The 13,868-nt window shown below is 36.5% G+C and overlaps 3 protein-coding genes and 2 long non-coding RNA genes across 5 annotated transcripts; 2 read left to right on the top strand and 3 right to left on the bottom strand.

Moving 5' to 3' along the window:
* The first annotated feature begins 691 nt into the window (after positions 1–691).
* LOC9308180 lies at positions 692–2,525 on the top strand. The gene is made up of 3 exons (XR_002331421.1): positions 692–792; positions 865–1,148; positions 1,254–2,525. It is a non-coding gene; the product is annotated as an uncharacterized LOC9308180 (long non-coding RNA).
* Positions 2,526–3,178: 653 nt separating this feature from the next.
* Positions 3,179–6,834, bottom strand: LOC9308179 (serine/threonine-protein kinase/endoribonuclease IRE1b). The gene is given in 7 exon segments (XM_021022509.1): positions 3,179–3,711; positions 3,917–4,163; positions 4,258–4,430; positions 4,510–5,267; positions 5,269–5,916; positions 6,024–6,270; positions 6,500–6,834. Coding segments are annotated over 7 exon segments (2,655 nt in total). The 5' UTR covers positions 6,631–6,834; the 3' UTR covers positions 3,179–3,260.
* A 1,365-nt stretch (positions 6,835–8,199) lies between these two features.
* Positions 8,200–10,028, bottom strand: LOC9310259 (polyubiquitin 4). Its single transcript, XM_021021758.1, has 2 exons — positions 9,919–10,028; positions 8,200–9,535 (listed from the first exon to the last, which is right to left on the bottom strand). The coding sequence occupies exon 2, from the start codon at positions 9,533–9,535 to the stop codon at positions 8,387–8,389; it is 1,149 nt and encodes a 382-aa protein (XP_020877417.1). The 5' UTR covers positions 9,919–10,028; the 3' UTR covers positions 8,200–8,386.
* Positions 10,029–10,541: 513 nt separating this feature from the next.
* On the top strand, positions 10,542–11,206 carry LOC9308178. Its single transcript, XM_021021760.1, is given in 1 exon segment — positions 10,542–11,206. A coding segment is annotated over 1 exon segment (360 nt). The 5' UTR covers positions 10,542–10,717; the 3' UTR covers positions 11,078–11,206.
* Positions 11,207–11,655: 449 nt separating this feature from the next.
* On the bottom strand, positions 11,656–13,819 carry LOC110227483. The gene is made up of 2 exons (XR_002331178.1): positions 12,428–13,819; positions 11,656–12,166 (listed from the first exon to the last, which is right to left on the bottom strand). It is a non-coding gene; the product is annotated as an uncharacterized LOC110227483 (long non-coding RNA).
* Positions 13,820–13,868: the final 49 nt, after the last annotated feature.

Here is a 13,868-nt window from a genome sequence, read left to right as displayed (position 1 = left end):
ACTCGAACCCACATAAATTTTAAATAACAAACCTGAACTATGTAATCGTTAGCCAATTTTAACAAATACCTGAATTATTTAACCTTTAGTCAATTGAATAAAAAGAATGATTCAAATACAAAAGAACAGATAATTACGACTTTACAATTCTAATCGACATTAACAAATACAAAAAAAAACTATGTTGAAATTGGATAACAGTTAGATAGTTTAGGTTTGTTTTTTTTTTAAATGGTCTAAATTCGGGTTTATAAGTGATGGGGTCAGAGTTTGGGTTGAAAAAAGCTGCAGAAAAATAGTTGGAGTTGATTTTGGCCGTTTTCCCGATCCAAGGATCGTGAATCAGCAAACAATAGACTCTATGATGAAGTATGATATATATATTTCCAGAATAAAATATTTTATGTAAATTAAGAAAAGTAGTGGCGTATATTTATGGCATACCACCATGAATAAAAAAAAAGAACAAAATTTATTTTTTAGTAATTCACAAAAATACTTCGAAAAGGAACATAAAAGTTAATATTTTAAAAAATTCTTTTCAAAAAACTATATTAATAATCGATCATATTACTTTAATACAAATTTTATTTTTATTCAGAATTAATATGTAACCCACGCATCGCGTGGGCAGCTTTTTAGTATATAATAATCAAATCAAGCATCCACCAGCCAAAGCAAAAAGTTAGCAAAAAGAAGAAAAAAGTGCGTACGTAACTTTCGTCATATCTTTTGTGGTTGTTATGGTTTGTAGATACGGCAGACAACGATGCATCTCCTTCTCAAAGAGAGGTAAATATTTTTTAATGCTTTTATTTCAAAATTAGTTAAAAACTACTATTGATATATTATTTTGTGTCATAGCTTATTGTTAAGTGGACGGATAAAGTTTCTCGAACATTCATAGAGTTACTTCTAGCTCAACTTGATAAAGAAAATTGGGTAGAGAAATCTTTAACTAGAGAAGGAAAAGCTTTAAAGAAGCTACTGGATTTGATTTGGTATGGAAAAATTTTGCAGATCATCTTCATAATTTGAAGCTATGGTATGACTGCTACCGCCGACTCCGCAAGTTCACTGGAATATCCGTCGATCATAGCACAGGAATAATAACCATGGATCAAGAATGGTGGGATGCTCGAATACAAGTAGGTATTTTATTATATATATTAATTATTTTGTTCTATCGTTTTAGAACTTCAACATATTAGTATACATATAATTATACTAATTAATTTTTTAAAAATATTTAGGAACAAGACGTGGCTAAACGATTTCGTAAGAGATGTTTAGCAAATGAAGACCTCTTAGAAATATTGTTCAGTGGAGCCCATATTGGAGTTGAAGATGGATGGTCAGTTGGAAATTGCCTCAACATACATATGATACTCGAGGACAATTTGATATGAACACAACATATGTTGGCGAAGATTCATATGTGCCGTTATCTACTCCACCAGATGAACAAAATCAGAACAATCAGTCAACACAAGGCACCATTAATCCACCTTCCGATGAACGATCACATTCTGAGCAACGAAGTAAACGTAAGCGTGGGGCATCGAACATTGACAATCAGTCTGATCTATCAAAAGCTTTCCGTGAACGATCAGATGCAATAAAATTAGCAGCAGCTGAGATGTCATCTGCTTTGACATCTGACGTAACAATGGCTGCACGACGGATGCATCAAATTTCAGAGATTGAATTTGGCTCAACCTTCTATTGGGATGCCAATAAATTACTATCTAATGATGAGGTTGCTCGAAGATGGTTTTTAGGGATTCCAGAAAACAAGTTTGCACTTCTTTATCTCCGGACGAGATCAACAACGATATTGGAATAGAAAAAGCGTATGCAGCATGAACATTCTTGCAGTGAGTAACTTCGACATGTTGTTTACTTACATATATGTTGGTATCCCTTGTTCTGCTCATGACGCAAAAGTGCTTTCTTTAGCTATGGAAGGTGATCCTAATTTTCCGCATCCACCCACAGGTAAATATTACCTTGTTGATTCATGATATGCGTTACGTCGAGGGTATTTGGGACCATATAGGCAAACTCGGTATCATCAAAATCAGTTTCAAAATCAAGCACCACCTAGTAACTATAAAGAAAAATTTAATCGGCGTCATTCTTCACTTCGTTGTGTTATTGAAAGAACATTTGGAGTGTGGAAAGGAAAATGGAGGATCATGCAAGACCGGGCAAGGTACGACATTGTAACAACAAGAAAGCTCGTGATAGCAACAATGGCGCTACATAACTTTGTACGGAAATCAAGCATACCAGATCCCGACTTTGATGTTGATTGGATGCAAAATGGTGATCTGCACCCTACTTTAGATGATGAAGATGAAATAGTGGAACAAGACGTGACTGGTTCGAGGCAATATATGGAGGGATTTCGCGATGAGATTGCAATGAGTTTATGGAATACTAGTAGGTAGATGTGAGCATTGTTTTATTATTATTTAAAAACTCATAAGCTAATTTCAAAAATGATTTTTCTACACATTTATTAATTTTATTTAAGTTTTAGATGATGTTTTTTATTTATTTTAATATAGACAAAATTAATAATCTAAATTATACATCTAATATTTATCTCATTTTTTTAGTTTATAAAAGTCACAGCTGTATTTACCAATCATGCTTTCATTTAGTTCTACAGCTAAAATTCTACAGCCTAAATTCTACAGCTACAGCAGACAAATCTACAGACAAAATTCTACAGCCAAAATCCTAAAGCTACAGCCACAACCAATCAGGCCCTTTATAACTAAATGGCCATTTTGTTTGTTTTTTTTTTTTTAATAAAACATCCAATTTTTTCATTCATTAATCTGATAGAGAGCCCTAATTTACAAGAATGGATATTTAGACTGACTAACTTGTAACTTGTGTAGGAGGCTTCTGTAAGAGTGCCTAGAACCTAGGAGTATGGTCTAGTGTGTAAGAGTTATGATTAGGTCTAAGTGCAAGTGTGTCAAGTAGAAGTAGTATATGTATGTGTTGTGGTGTGTTGTAAGAGTCTATCAAGAATGTTATCAATGTAGAAGATTAAAGTAAAATGTGTTCGTGTTTTCTCTCTAGAACAAGTGAACACAAACGAGTAAAAGGAGTGTGAGAGATAGAGAGAACTAACCTCTGAAAGTGAAACAGAGGTTAGATATGTGAGAATCACCACAATTATATGTAGCACTTTATTAAGTAAATCCCTATTATACAGAGAGAGTCAACAGAAGAAAAGAATCCTAGAATACAGTGGTCTTAGAGTACTTGAAAAAGAACTCTTCATTGTTACAGTAATCGAATAAAACTGTATAAACCTGAATCAACAGTTTCGGGAACCTGCTTGAGAAGTACCTCTCAAACCCTTCTGGTACACTCCCAAGTAGTTCCTGTAATTCTTTTGGAAGCTCTCTATAGTGATTCAGTTTGTTCCTTATGACCCGTAACAAATCGCGGATGCTGTCAAACTTGTACCGCCTGTAACGCCCGATATTGTCTAGGAATATGCTATCCAGTTTCTCATCCCACCGCCCGTTTAATGTAACCGCTGCTGTGCTTTCAAGTGCAGCCAAGAGCTGTGAGCCTTCCTCTCGGTTTTCCAATTCGACTCTATCACTTGCATCCCGGAGGAAAGACAGTCTCATGTCAGAGTTCCAGAACAATGGATGATGCAGAACTTCTTGTGCTCTCGGTCTGCATTTTCAAATATTGAAAAAAGGTTCCATTAGAGGGTTCCTAATTGACGAGCTCAAAGAAAGATTCTCGATGTTACTTTGGGATACAATAAAAAACAGCACTTCTGAGTAAAAAAATTTTCGCAATTAGCACCATGAAAATAAAATTATCAATTCTGGCTAGTTTTGATAGCAATAATAACAGCCAGAAGTGCCATCCGTACCTCAAATTTGGATCCGGGTTCAGGAGACCAGAGAGAAGATGAACAGCTTCTGGAAGACTCTCGATCAAGAAAAGATCCTTTCGATCATTCAAAACGTTTACGTCCCTCTCATAATTGTCTCCGTAAGGATGTTTACCTGCAGTCATACAGAAAAATAGAACACACCCTAAACTGAAGAGATCAACAGCTCTTGTTTGTCGTTCATTGCGGAGTTGTTCAGGTGCTTGCCACCCAGAACTTCCAGAACCTATCATTAAAAACAACAAGTTTAATAAGAGAAGAGTTTATCAATTTTTGTTTCCTTTATTACATTGTATCATGTAAGTTTTTAAGATTCTTACCAGTTGAGTTTCTAGTCAAGGCACTTGTGTCGGCTGGCAAGCGCTTGCTAATGCCCATATCTGACAGCTTTGCACATACAGATGAGTTCTTAACAATCAACACATTTTGAGGCTTGAGATCTCGATGTACGATTCCAATATCATGCAAATGAACTAGACCAGCAACTATATCACTGTAACACAAGCATACAAAGATCAGAAAGATGTATGCAACCTTTGATTTAAGTGTGAAAGATGAGAGACTAAACAGACCTCATTAACTTCAACAAAACAGGAGACGGATGTCCGTTTTCCTTCCATAGCTCAACTCCCTTGCCATTTTCAAAGATTGGGTTTCTCTGAATCGGTTGTATACTACTTGAAGCCACTGGACTCTCAAGCAGTGCAGAGGATGCATAGATGAGATCGTTTAAGCTACAAGCACACCGTTCCAATGAAATATAGATAAAATGTTCGTCCTGGTCAACCCCGTACCAGCGGACAATATTAGGATGTTTGTCCGAGGCCATGAGATTCAAAATCTCCTTCTGAGCCACATCATGATGTGATTGAACTAGACGCTTAACCGCTACAAGACGACCTTCATAGGATCCCTCAAGCACAACAGTTCCATTGCTCCCTTTAGCAATCTCCTTGTTGGAGACAAACAGTTTACCAACCCTATATCCTTCTGCTGAACTATTATTATTGAGGCCAGGGAAAGCAGTAAGTAATCTCTTATCATTCTCTTCATTAGAGGGATCTTTGTTCCCTCCAGATATAAGCCCGTTCTCTTTCTTGTGAGTCCCATTTTTCTTGGACTTTTTCTTCTTTGGTATCGCGATTGGCACTTCCGATACATAAGGATCCTTGATCCACATGCCCTGTCTTAATCGGCAAAAGAAAATGCCGCAAACAGAAAGCATAGTAACACAAAAGCCGAAAAGTAGAACAATCAAACCAGAAAATTTGCTAGCAAAGCCTGCCTGTGTAGTGCTTCCATCAATAATATCTGTGATCTGAGATATTACCAGTCTCAGGCAGAGGAAGGGAGAGGACTTCTTCAGCCTCTTTATTGCTCGGAAGTGCCAAGTGTTTCCCATCTCCAGGAGCCAACCGATTAGGTTTTCTATCTTGAAATGGAAGATACAACGCCTCGTCTAGAAAACCAAGTCTCGGAAACAGTGTTTCATAGTTAACATTACGTAACTGTACCACAGGAACACTTGTCGTATAGGATAGCGGTAAATGGTTTTTGCCCCAAGAAGTTCTAATAGGAATACCATCTGATGATGATAACCCACCCATGAGGTGTACGCTCTCATGATTTTGTAGTTTAGCTTCCATCTTAGCATAAGAAACACTCCACAAAACATCTCCAAACTTTGATATACATTGGATTTTAAAATCTTTTCTCTCAATGTAAACAAGCTCAGGAAGATCTTCCGATTCCTTAAACCCCGATCCAAATAGTATCGGAGCTTCTTTAGACAAAACAATAGCCTTCTCTTTATCATTTTCAACAACTGTATTAGAATATAGCTCGTCCATTCTATACCTCTTAACTAACTTCCCAGTCTTCCAATCCAAGAGAAATACAGATGTGTCCTTTTTCCCCAAAACAATCCTATCCGTCGATGTATATGGCAATGTTCCAATGAACTCCGAAGCATCCACTATCTAAAACAGAAAAAAGATACATACTTGACACTTCCATATCATACAACTTCAATATCTTAAAGACTTATATGAGAAACAGCCTTGGCGCATCATAAACCGAAATATACCTCATTTACGCGTTTTCCTTTCCGCATAGAGGAATTGAAAAGACGCCAATCCTTATCACAATCCATGAAAAAGTCATCACCAAGCGCCGAGGCACGTTCCTCATCAGTGGTATAATGATAATGAGGAGCTTGGTAAGACGAATATATCGGCTCATTGGTATGAAATGTCCAATCCAGCTTCTGAGAGGACATATCCACCAAAGATATCGATCCATCTACCGTAGAAACCAATACATAACCAGATTCTCTGTAGAAATCACAACCAATACATAACCAGATTCTCTGTAGAAATCACAATCATTATAGCTTTGTAAAAACTCTAACTTGAACAAAAAGGTGTCAACTTTGAGACCAAATCAAATAGATGTTGACATTTCCGAATAAATTAGAATCAATCAAATCAAACCCTTTATAAAGAAAGCTTCCAATAGAAGAAATTCAAATGCAAAGGAAATGGATCGATGAAGAACACTAACCGATCGGGCTGAGAGATTTGATTGGAAATGGATTTGTCATAGAATTTGGAGATTTCAGATCCTTTGAAGCTGTGTGCTAATGGAGATACGAGCAGGAACAGAATCAAATCAAGTAGTGCAGATCCTCTCATCTCTTTAGAAAACCATGAAATTTCTTTTTTGAATAGAGAAAACACAATCGGATTTTGGCTGCACCTTGAGGGGGTTAGGGTTTATGGAGATCTCCTACACGGAATTGAGATTTCGAAACGGAACAAAACTGAACTAGAGATTACGCGATTTGACTTCGCAAATTTTGCTGTCGGAAATAAAATGTCGACGGCTCTAGATTTCAGATTTCTTCATCTTCAAGCTCCATAATAACAAACAATAACCGGACCGGTTTAAGTTCTTTTTTTTTTTTTTGATTCTCGGTTTAGACCGGTGATTTCAATTTAGTCAATAATTGGTTCGGTACAATCTCAAATTATATTATTTTGCTACAGTGTAGGCATTTTTTTCTTCGTTCTCTCTCTCAGGCTCTGAGGTAGAAGCAACATCAACAATGGAGGTTTTCTACTACTTGTTTCTTTTGTTTTCAGCATTCGAATCTTGGCTCATTGCATCTGGTGATCATGTATCAGTTATTCATTGATTTGGTATCAATTTTTCAACAACATGTCAAATACATTTGCAACCTCAAAACTGATGTGAAATTCTCCCTTAGAAGAATGTCGGTGAGAGCCATTTTTTAACGAAAAAGGTAGGCAATGATTTTAACATTTCAACATGAAATCACAAAACAGACTTTCTAAGGGGGGTGTATTGAATTAAAGATTTGGGTGGATTTAGTGGAATTTAGGAAATTTTGGATTTTGAGAAAGTTATGTGATTTTTTAGGATACTTTTGGTGGAATTGTTAGAATTTTCATTTTAGAAAAGGAAATACTAGTTTGTTATTTGGTGAGATTTAAGAGATAATATTGGATGATTTGGTGAGATTTTTAAAATAAAAATAGGAAAACTGGATTTACAAAAAAAACTTATCTCCAACATTGTCTAGAAAATTTGGGATCTCTTTGCAACGTTGCTTTACAAAAAAAATAGAAAAATTGGATTCTCTCTGCAACACGTTCCAAAACACGTTCAACGTTGTTTGTGGTAAAAGATAAAGAAATCATGGTGTGTTGTGGTTATAAAAAAGTTTATGTTTTTGTATTAGGACTTCAAATTAAAAACTTGAAACTGAGAGAGATTTTGTTGGTAATGAATTTGATTTGCCATTGAAATCTTTTGTTTTTTTCTGCAAGTGAAGAACAAAAAAAAGGTGACAGATTTGTTTTGACTTTTGACAATGAGAAAGAGAAAGTGAAAGGACAACTTCTCTTATGTTTATTTTGTTAAAAGAAGTTTTTTCCAAATAACACCTCTCAAGGTGTGATTTCTTTAATTGAATTTCTCATGTAAAATTGTATCCAAAGTCTCCCAAAATCAATGTTATGGCTTTTTAAAAAAAACAAAGTTGTGTTTTCAATAACAGTTGATTTGATATCAAGTTTAGAAATTATAGTTTGAATAACAAGAGATTGTGAGTGATTTTATTGAAATCTCAATTTCAATAACATTGGATTTGAGAAAAGATTTGAAAATCACAAATTCAATAACAGGTGATTTTAGTAAAAACCCAAAATTTTCTAAAATCCTAGTTCCAATACACCCCCCTAAGATGCACTTGAGTTATTTATTAAAACTTGAAAAATAAAAGGCTCATTACGAGCCTAACGAAAGGTTTACCACGGTAACAGAAAATGAAACCTAACAAACGCAACTCTTTTTTCTGCAGAAATCACCTCCCAAGTGCATGAGGCTCAATCGATTAACACAACTTTTGACCACAGATCATAAAGCTCAGAAGCTTCCACCACGAAGACGAAGAACCAAATGAAGAGTCGACTCCTTCTGGATGTTGTAATCTGCAAGTGTCCGACCATCCTCAAGCTGTTTTCCAGCGAAGATGAGTCTCTGTTGGTCCGGAGGGACCCCTTCCTTGTCCTGAATCTTGGCCTTGACGTTATCAATCGTGTCTGAGCTCTCAACCTCCAAAGTAATAGTCTTGCCTGTCAAAGTCTTCACAAAGATTTGCATGCCACCACGAAGACGCAACACAAGGTGAAGGGTTGATTCCTTCTGAATATTGTAATCCGCAAGAGTCCGACCATCCTCAAGCTGTTTACCAGCGAAGATGAGTCTCTGCTGATCTGGTGGGATCCCTTCTTTGTCCTGAATTTTGGCCTTGACATTATCGATTGTGTCTGAACTCTCAACCTCCAAAGTAATGGTTTTTCCGGTAAGGGTCTTCACAAAGATTTGCATACCACCACGGAGACGAAGTACAAGATGGAGTGTAGACTCTTTTTGGATGTTGTAATCAGCTAGTGTCCGACCATCCTCAAGCTGTTTCCCAGCGAAGATAAGTCTCTGCTGGTCCGGTGGGATCCCTTCCTTGTCCTGAATCTTAGCCTTGACATTATCAATCGTGTCTGAGCTCTCAACCTCCAAAGTGATGGTCTTGCCGGTCAGGGTCTTCACGAAAATCTGCATACCACCTCTGAGACGAAGCACCAAATGGAGGGTAGACTCTTTCTGGATATTGTAGTCAGCGAGTGTACGACCATCTTCAAGCTGTTTCCCAGCGAAGATAAGTCTCTGCTGGTCTGGTGGGATTCCCTCTTTATCCTGGATCTTAGCTTTAACATTGTCAATAGTGTCTGAACTCTCAACCTCGAGAGTGATTGTTTTACCAGTCAATGTCTTCACAAAGATCTGCATACCACCTCTTAAACGAAGAACCAAGTGGAGAGTTGATTCTTTCTGGATGTTGTAATCGGCCAAAGTACGGCCATCTTCTAGCTGTTTACCGGCGAAGATTAATCTTTGCTGGTCTAGAGGAATCCCTTCCTTGTCCTGAATCTTTGCCTTAACATTGTCAATGGTGTCAGAGCTCTCAACCTCGAGAGTAATGGTCTTGCCAGTGAGTGTTTTCACAAAAATTTGCATCTGCAAACAAAAAAGAGAGCAACAAGTAATCTATCAGCTGACATAAACCAAATTCAAAGCCGTTAAAGAAATCAATACCCTAAGAATTAATCAAGCTAACATAAACCCTAAACAAAAGAGAATCGCACAAAGAAAACCTAAAATTGAATTAGATCGTCTTCGAAAACCCAATTTTTTTCTCTGAGAATCTCACAATTAAGCAGTGGATTAAACAGATCTAAGCAGTAATTTTTTTCTCATCCAACAGCTAAAAACGAAAGATAAAAACCACAAAATTCGAACAATATGCAAATCTGACGATTGACGAACTACGAATAGTTATTGACGAACCAAAAGATCAGAAGCAAAATCAAAACAAAAGAATCAGAACAAAATTATGGTACCTTCAAAGAGAGAATCGTAAGAGATTTGCAGAGATCGATTTTAGGGTTTTGGGAGAGATTGAGAATCAGAGAACGAAGAGATGAATAATAAGAACTTTGGCATGAAGATCTTGTTTATATAGCTATCAGCCCATCACTAGGCCCAAAGCCCTTTTAGTTAACTAATAAAAAACATATAATGTATTCAAACTTTGTTTATTAGGAAAAGTTTTTTTTTTTAATTAAAAAAGAAAAGAAAAATAAACTAAATTGGTAAATATAGTTGTTGAGATTTTTTTCATAAATTAGGATGACATCAATGGTAATAACTAATAACTGATATTCAAAACAAAAGAAAAATAATACTCCATATAATTTTTTTTAATCAAATGTGTGATCCAAATTTATTTAAAAGTTCTACTAAAATTTATCTAGCAATTTTCCTAACAAATCACAAAAAAATAAAATAAATAAAATACTCCAATTAGATATGAACAAAGAGGATATGGGATTAAAAGAAAGAACACCATAAATAGTTTTTTTTTTTAGTACATCATAAATATGCCCATATGTAAAGACATTGCATACACAAATGCATTAGAGACGTGACGATTTCATTAAGAAAAAAATCTTGGTGTCCAATTATAGTTAGACCACTCCATATAGTATAAATAATTTACTAAAGTTTATTACAATCTTCCTGCATATATATATATATTGATTTGATTAACCTATATCACCAGACTCCACCACCCACACATCCTCCTTTGTCACAAGACACTACCATCATTCCCGATATTCGACTTCCGCGAGTATCAACATGACGCATGATGTTGCTGTTGGGGATAACTCCATCACGGATGTTAACGAACAGACCTTGTTTATAACGTTTGCTCGTGGAGTTCCTATGTCGCAGGAAGAGGTGAAGCAATTTTTCACCTAACAATATGGAGAAAATTGTGTTCAAGGCATTGACATGGAAAATAGAGATGGTCAAGAGCAATCACTATATGCGAAGTTGGTCTTGGACTCGGTTGCTACCATGAATCACGTACTCAACGAGTGGCAAACAGTAAAATTGTGGTCTTTATCAAATAATAAATCAGTAAAGTTGAAGATCAACGGGAAATTATTTTGGGCTCGTAAGTACGAGAGGAAGAATGTATCTATAATTAATTAAGTAAATCCCAAATGGGATATAGTTTCTGGTTTTGTTGCACCTCGGATGCAAAAGTCTTTATATTATGTTATATATGATGTAGTCTATAATAACTAAGAAAAAATAAATAATAGTATATGTTATTATTAATAAATTTTTTGAAATATTTTCTTTACGATCATATATGCGTTTATAGAGTTAGGGGAATTTGTGGTGCACCATGAAGTTTTCTTATTCTTATTGAATCATAAGAGATTTAAGTTCTTGTTCATATAGTTTAAGATTTTTTGGCCCAACAAAAAAAATGTATAAAATCACAAAAACCATTATTGAAGGCTAGAACTTAAGACATGCTGCCTACGAAAAATTAGACTTTGCCACTAACAAAGATAATACTTTTGGCGTCTAAAGCACCAACTTCTTTTGCTTAATTTAGCTCAGGTCGGGCTTGACTATAGGAATCATCCTAATTTTTCCTATGAACAAGAGATTGGGATAATCTGTGGATTCGAATGAAAGATGGAAGCTTAGAAACTGAGCCACTCAATCTCTAATCATTCATTTATACGTCACCTTGAAATGCCAAATTAATTAGTGTATGAAAGAAAAAATAACAATGCTTTTTCATGTTTGACTGAGAATGCTTCTTATGTGATTGAGAAGGCTTAAAAAATAAGAACGTGAAATCACAAAACAATTTTTCTAACGTGAAATCACAAAACAATGAAAACCGAAAATGAAACCTAACAAGTAACAAACGATAGACAAAGTCGTTTTCTTTTCCACAAGTCACTTCCCAAGCGCATGAGGCTCAATCAAACAACACCACTTTTGACCACAGATCACAAAGCTCGAAGAACCAAGAGACCTTCTGGATCTTGTAATCTGCAAGAGTCCGACCATCCTTAAGCTGTTTCCCAACGAAGATGAGTCTCTGTTGGTCCGGAGGGATCCCTTCCTTGTCCTGAATCTTAGCCTTGACATCATCGATTGTTAGCCACTTGGTTTTCTACCTACGATAAATTCGTGCTCTCTGTCTCTTGCAGAGAAAAGCCAACGGTACAGATAACTTATCACCTTGCCAATGAGTGTTTTCACGAAAATTTGCATCTGGGAAAAAAAAAAAGAAAAGAAGAGAGCAACAAGTAAATCCATCAGTAAAACATAAACCAATTTCAAAGTCCGAATAAGAAATCAAAACAACACCGCACACGAGAACCGTACCCTAAAAAGAAAAAAGAACAAAATCACAAAATTTGCCAAATCTGACGAACGTAACTATGAATAGAGATCGATCAGAAGCAAAAGCTCAGACGAAACAAAACAAACCAAAAGCTCAGAATCAAAAGAACCACAGAAGAAACATGGTACCTTGAATTGAAAGAGAGAATCTTTAAGAGATTTGCAGAGCTGCGACTTTAGGGTTTTGGGAGAGAAGGAAGAGATGATAATAAATATCTTTCACATGAAGGTTTTGTTTATATACCGATCACTAGGCCCAAAAGGCCTAAACCCTAAACCCCGTATATATAAAATATCAGCGCGTGGACGCCAAGGCAGCGTTGCTATCCTTTTTTTTTCTTCAATAAAAGGACTTCGAAACCCTAGCTAGACAATTTCGAGATTCAACCAACTTCTGCGTGCGTATCTCTCAGGTTCTTGAACGATGAAGAAGGCTACGGCGGAGGAGGCAGTGGCTGAAACATGTGTCTTTTGGGACGTCAAACGGTTTTCGGTACCCTGGCTTTGATGCTCGTCGGGTCCGCCCGTGCATGAAAGAGTTGTTGGAGAAACATGGCTACTGTGGTCAACCTCTCACCATCTACGCCGTTGGTATACTAACAGACGTCCATGTTGACATCCGTCAAGCTCTCTCTTCCACTGGAATCATGCTTTGAAAGTTTCACCAGTCATCTTTCTTCTCGAGAACATTCAGAACAGCTTATTATTAAGCATCCTAGCCAAGCCAGACAGACTTGTTAGTTTCATTTTTGAGTCTTACTTATTTTCCCTTTCTCACTTCTACGCAGAGGTAATTGGATCACTTGCCATTCCATTCATCTAAATATTATGACATATCCAGGGAGGAGGATGAGAATCCTCCCACTATTGTGACGGAGCGACCAAAGATTGCTACGTCCGAGGAGGCTGTGGCTGAAACATGTGTCGTTTGGGACATCAATAAGTTTCCACTTCCCTTTTGGCTTTGATCCTCGTCGGGTCAGTCCGTGCATTAAACGGTTTTTGGAGAAATATGGCTACTTTGGTCCTCTCACCATCTACGCCGTTGGCATATTAACCAACGTCAATGTTGACATCTGCCGAGCTCTCTCTTCCACTGGAATCACTCTTTATTTGTTCCATTGACGAAATCATCTCGGTTATATATGTCTCGGTGGATTTCTAAAAATTCACCCCCGGCTAATATTTTTGGCATATGCAATCCGCTAGGCTTCCCTCGACCTCTGAGTGGATACAATCTTTTTCGGCCGTTTTCATATTCTTTTCCTCAACAAGACGGCATCAACTGGACAAGCTTAATTCTGGCAGAATCCGAGGCACTTAATTAAGTAAATCCCAAATGGGATAGTCTATAATAACTATAAAACATATGTAACTCCCCGATCACATTGGGTTTCTTCATTTGAATGAAATATGTTTCGTACATATGTTTGAGATTGGAAGTCACTTTATAGATATCCAATATACTTCAAATTTTTCTTAAACAAGAGTCCATAATACTTTTTCCATCTTCTTTATCAGATATAAAGCTGCAAAATGAGGTTAAAAGTTTTCATTAAGATCCGTATTA

The sequence above is a fragment of the Arabidopsis lyrata genome (assembly GCF_000004255.2).
Source record: "Arabidopsis lyrata subsp. lyrata unplaced genomic scaffold ARALYscaffold_6, whole genome shotgun sequence".
Classification (NCBI taxonomy): domain Eukaryota; kingdom Viridiplantae; phylum Streptophyta; class Magnoliopsida; order Brassicales; family Brassicaceae; genus Arabidopsis; species Arabidopsis lyrata.
The sequence above is the reverse complement of the archived record's forward strand: the minus strand, read 5'-3'. Positions and strand labels throughout refer to the sequence as shown.

Bases quoted from the DNA above. Each gene is read 5' to 3' on its own strand.
- LOC9310259 (XM_021021758.1), bottom strand. From the start codon at position 9,535: ATGCAAATTTTTGTGAAAACACTCACTGGCAAGACCATTACTCTCGAG.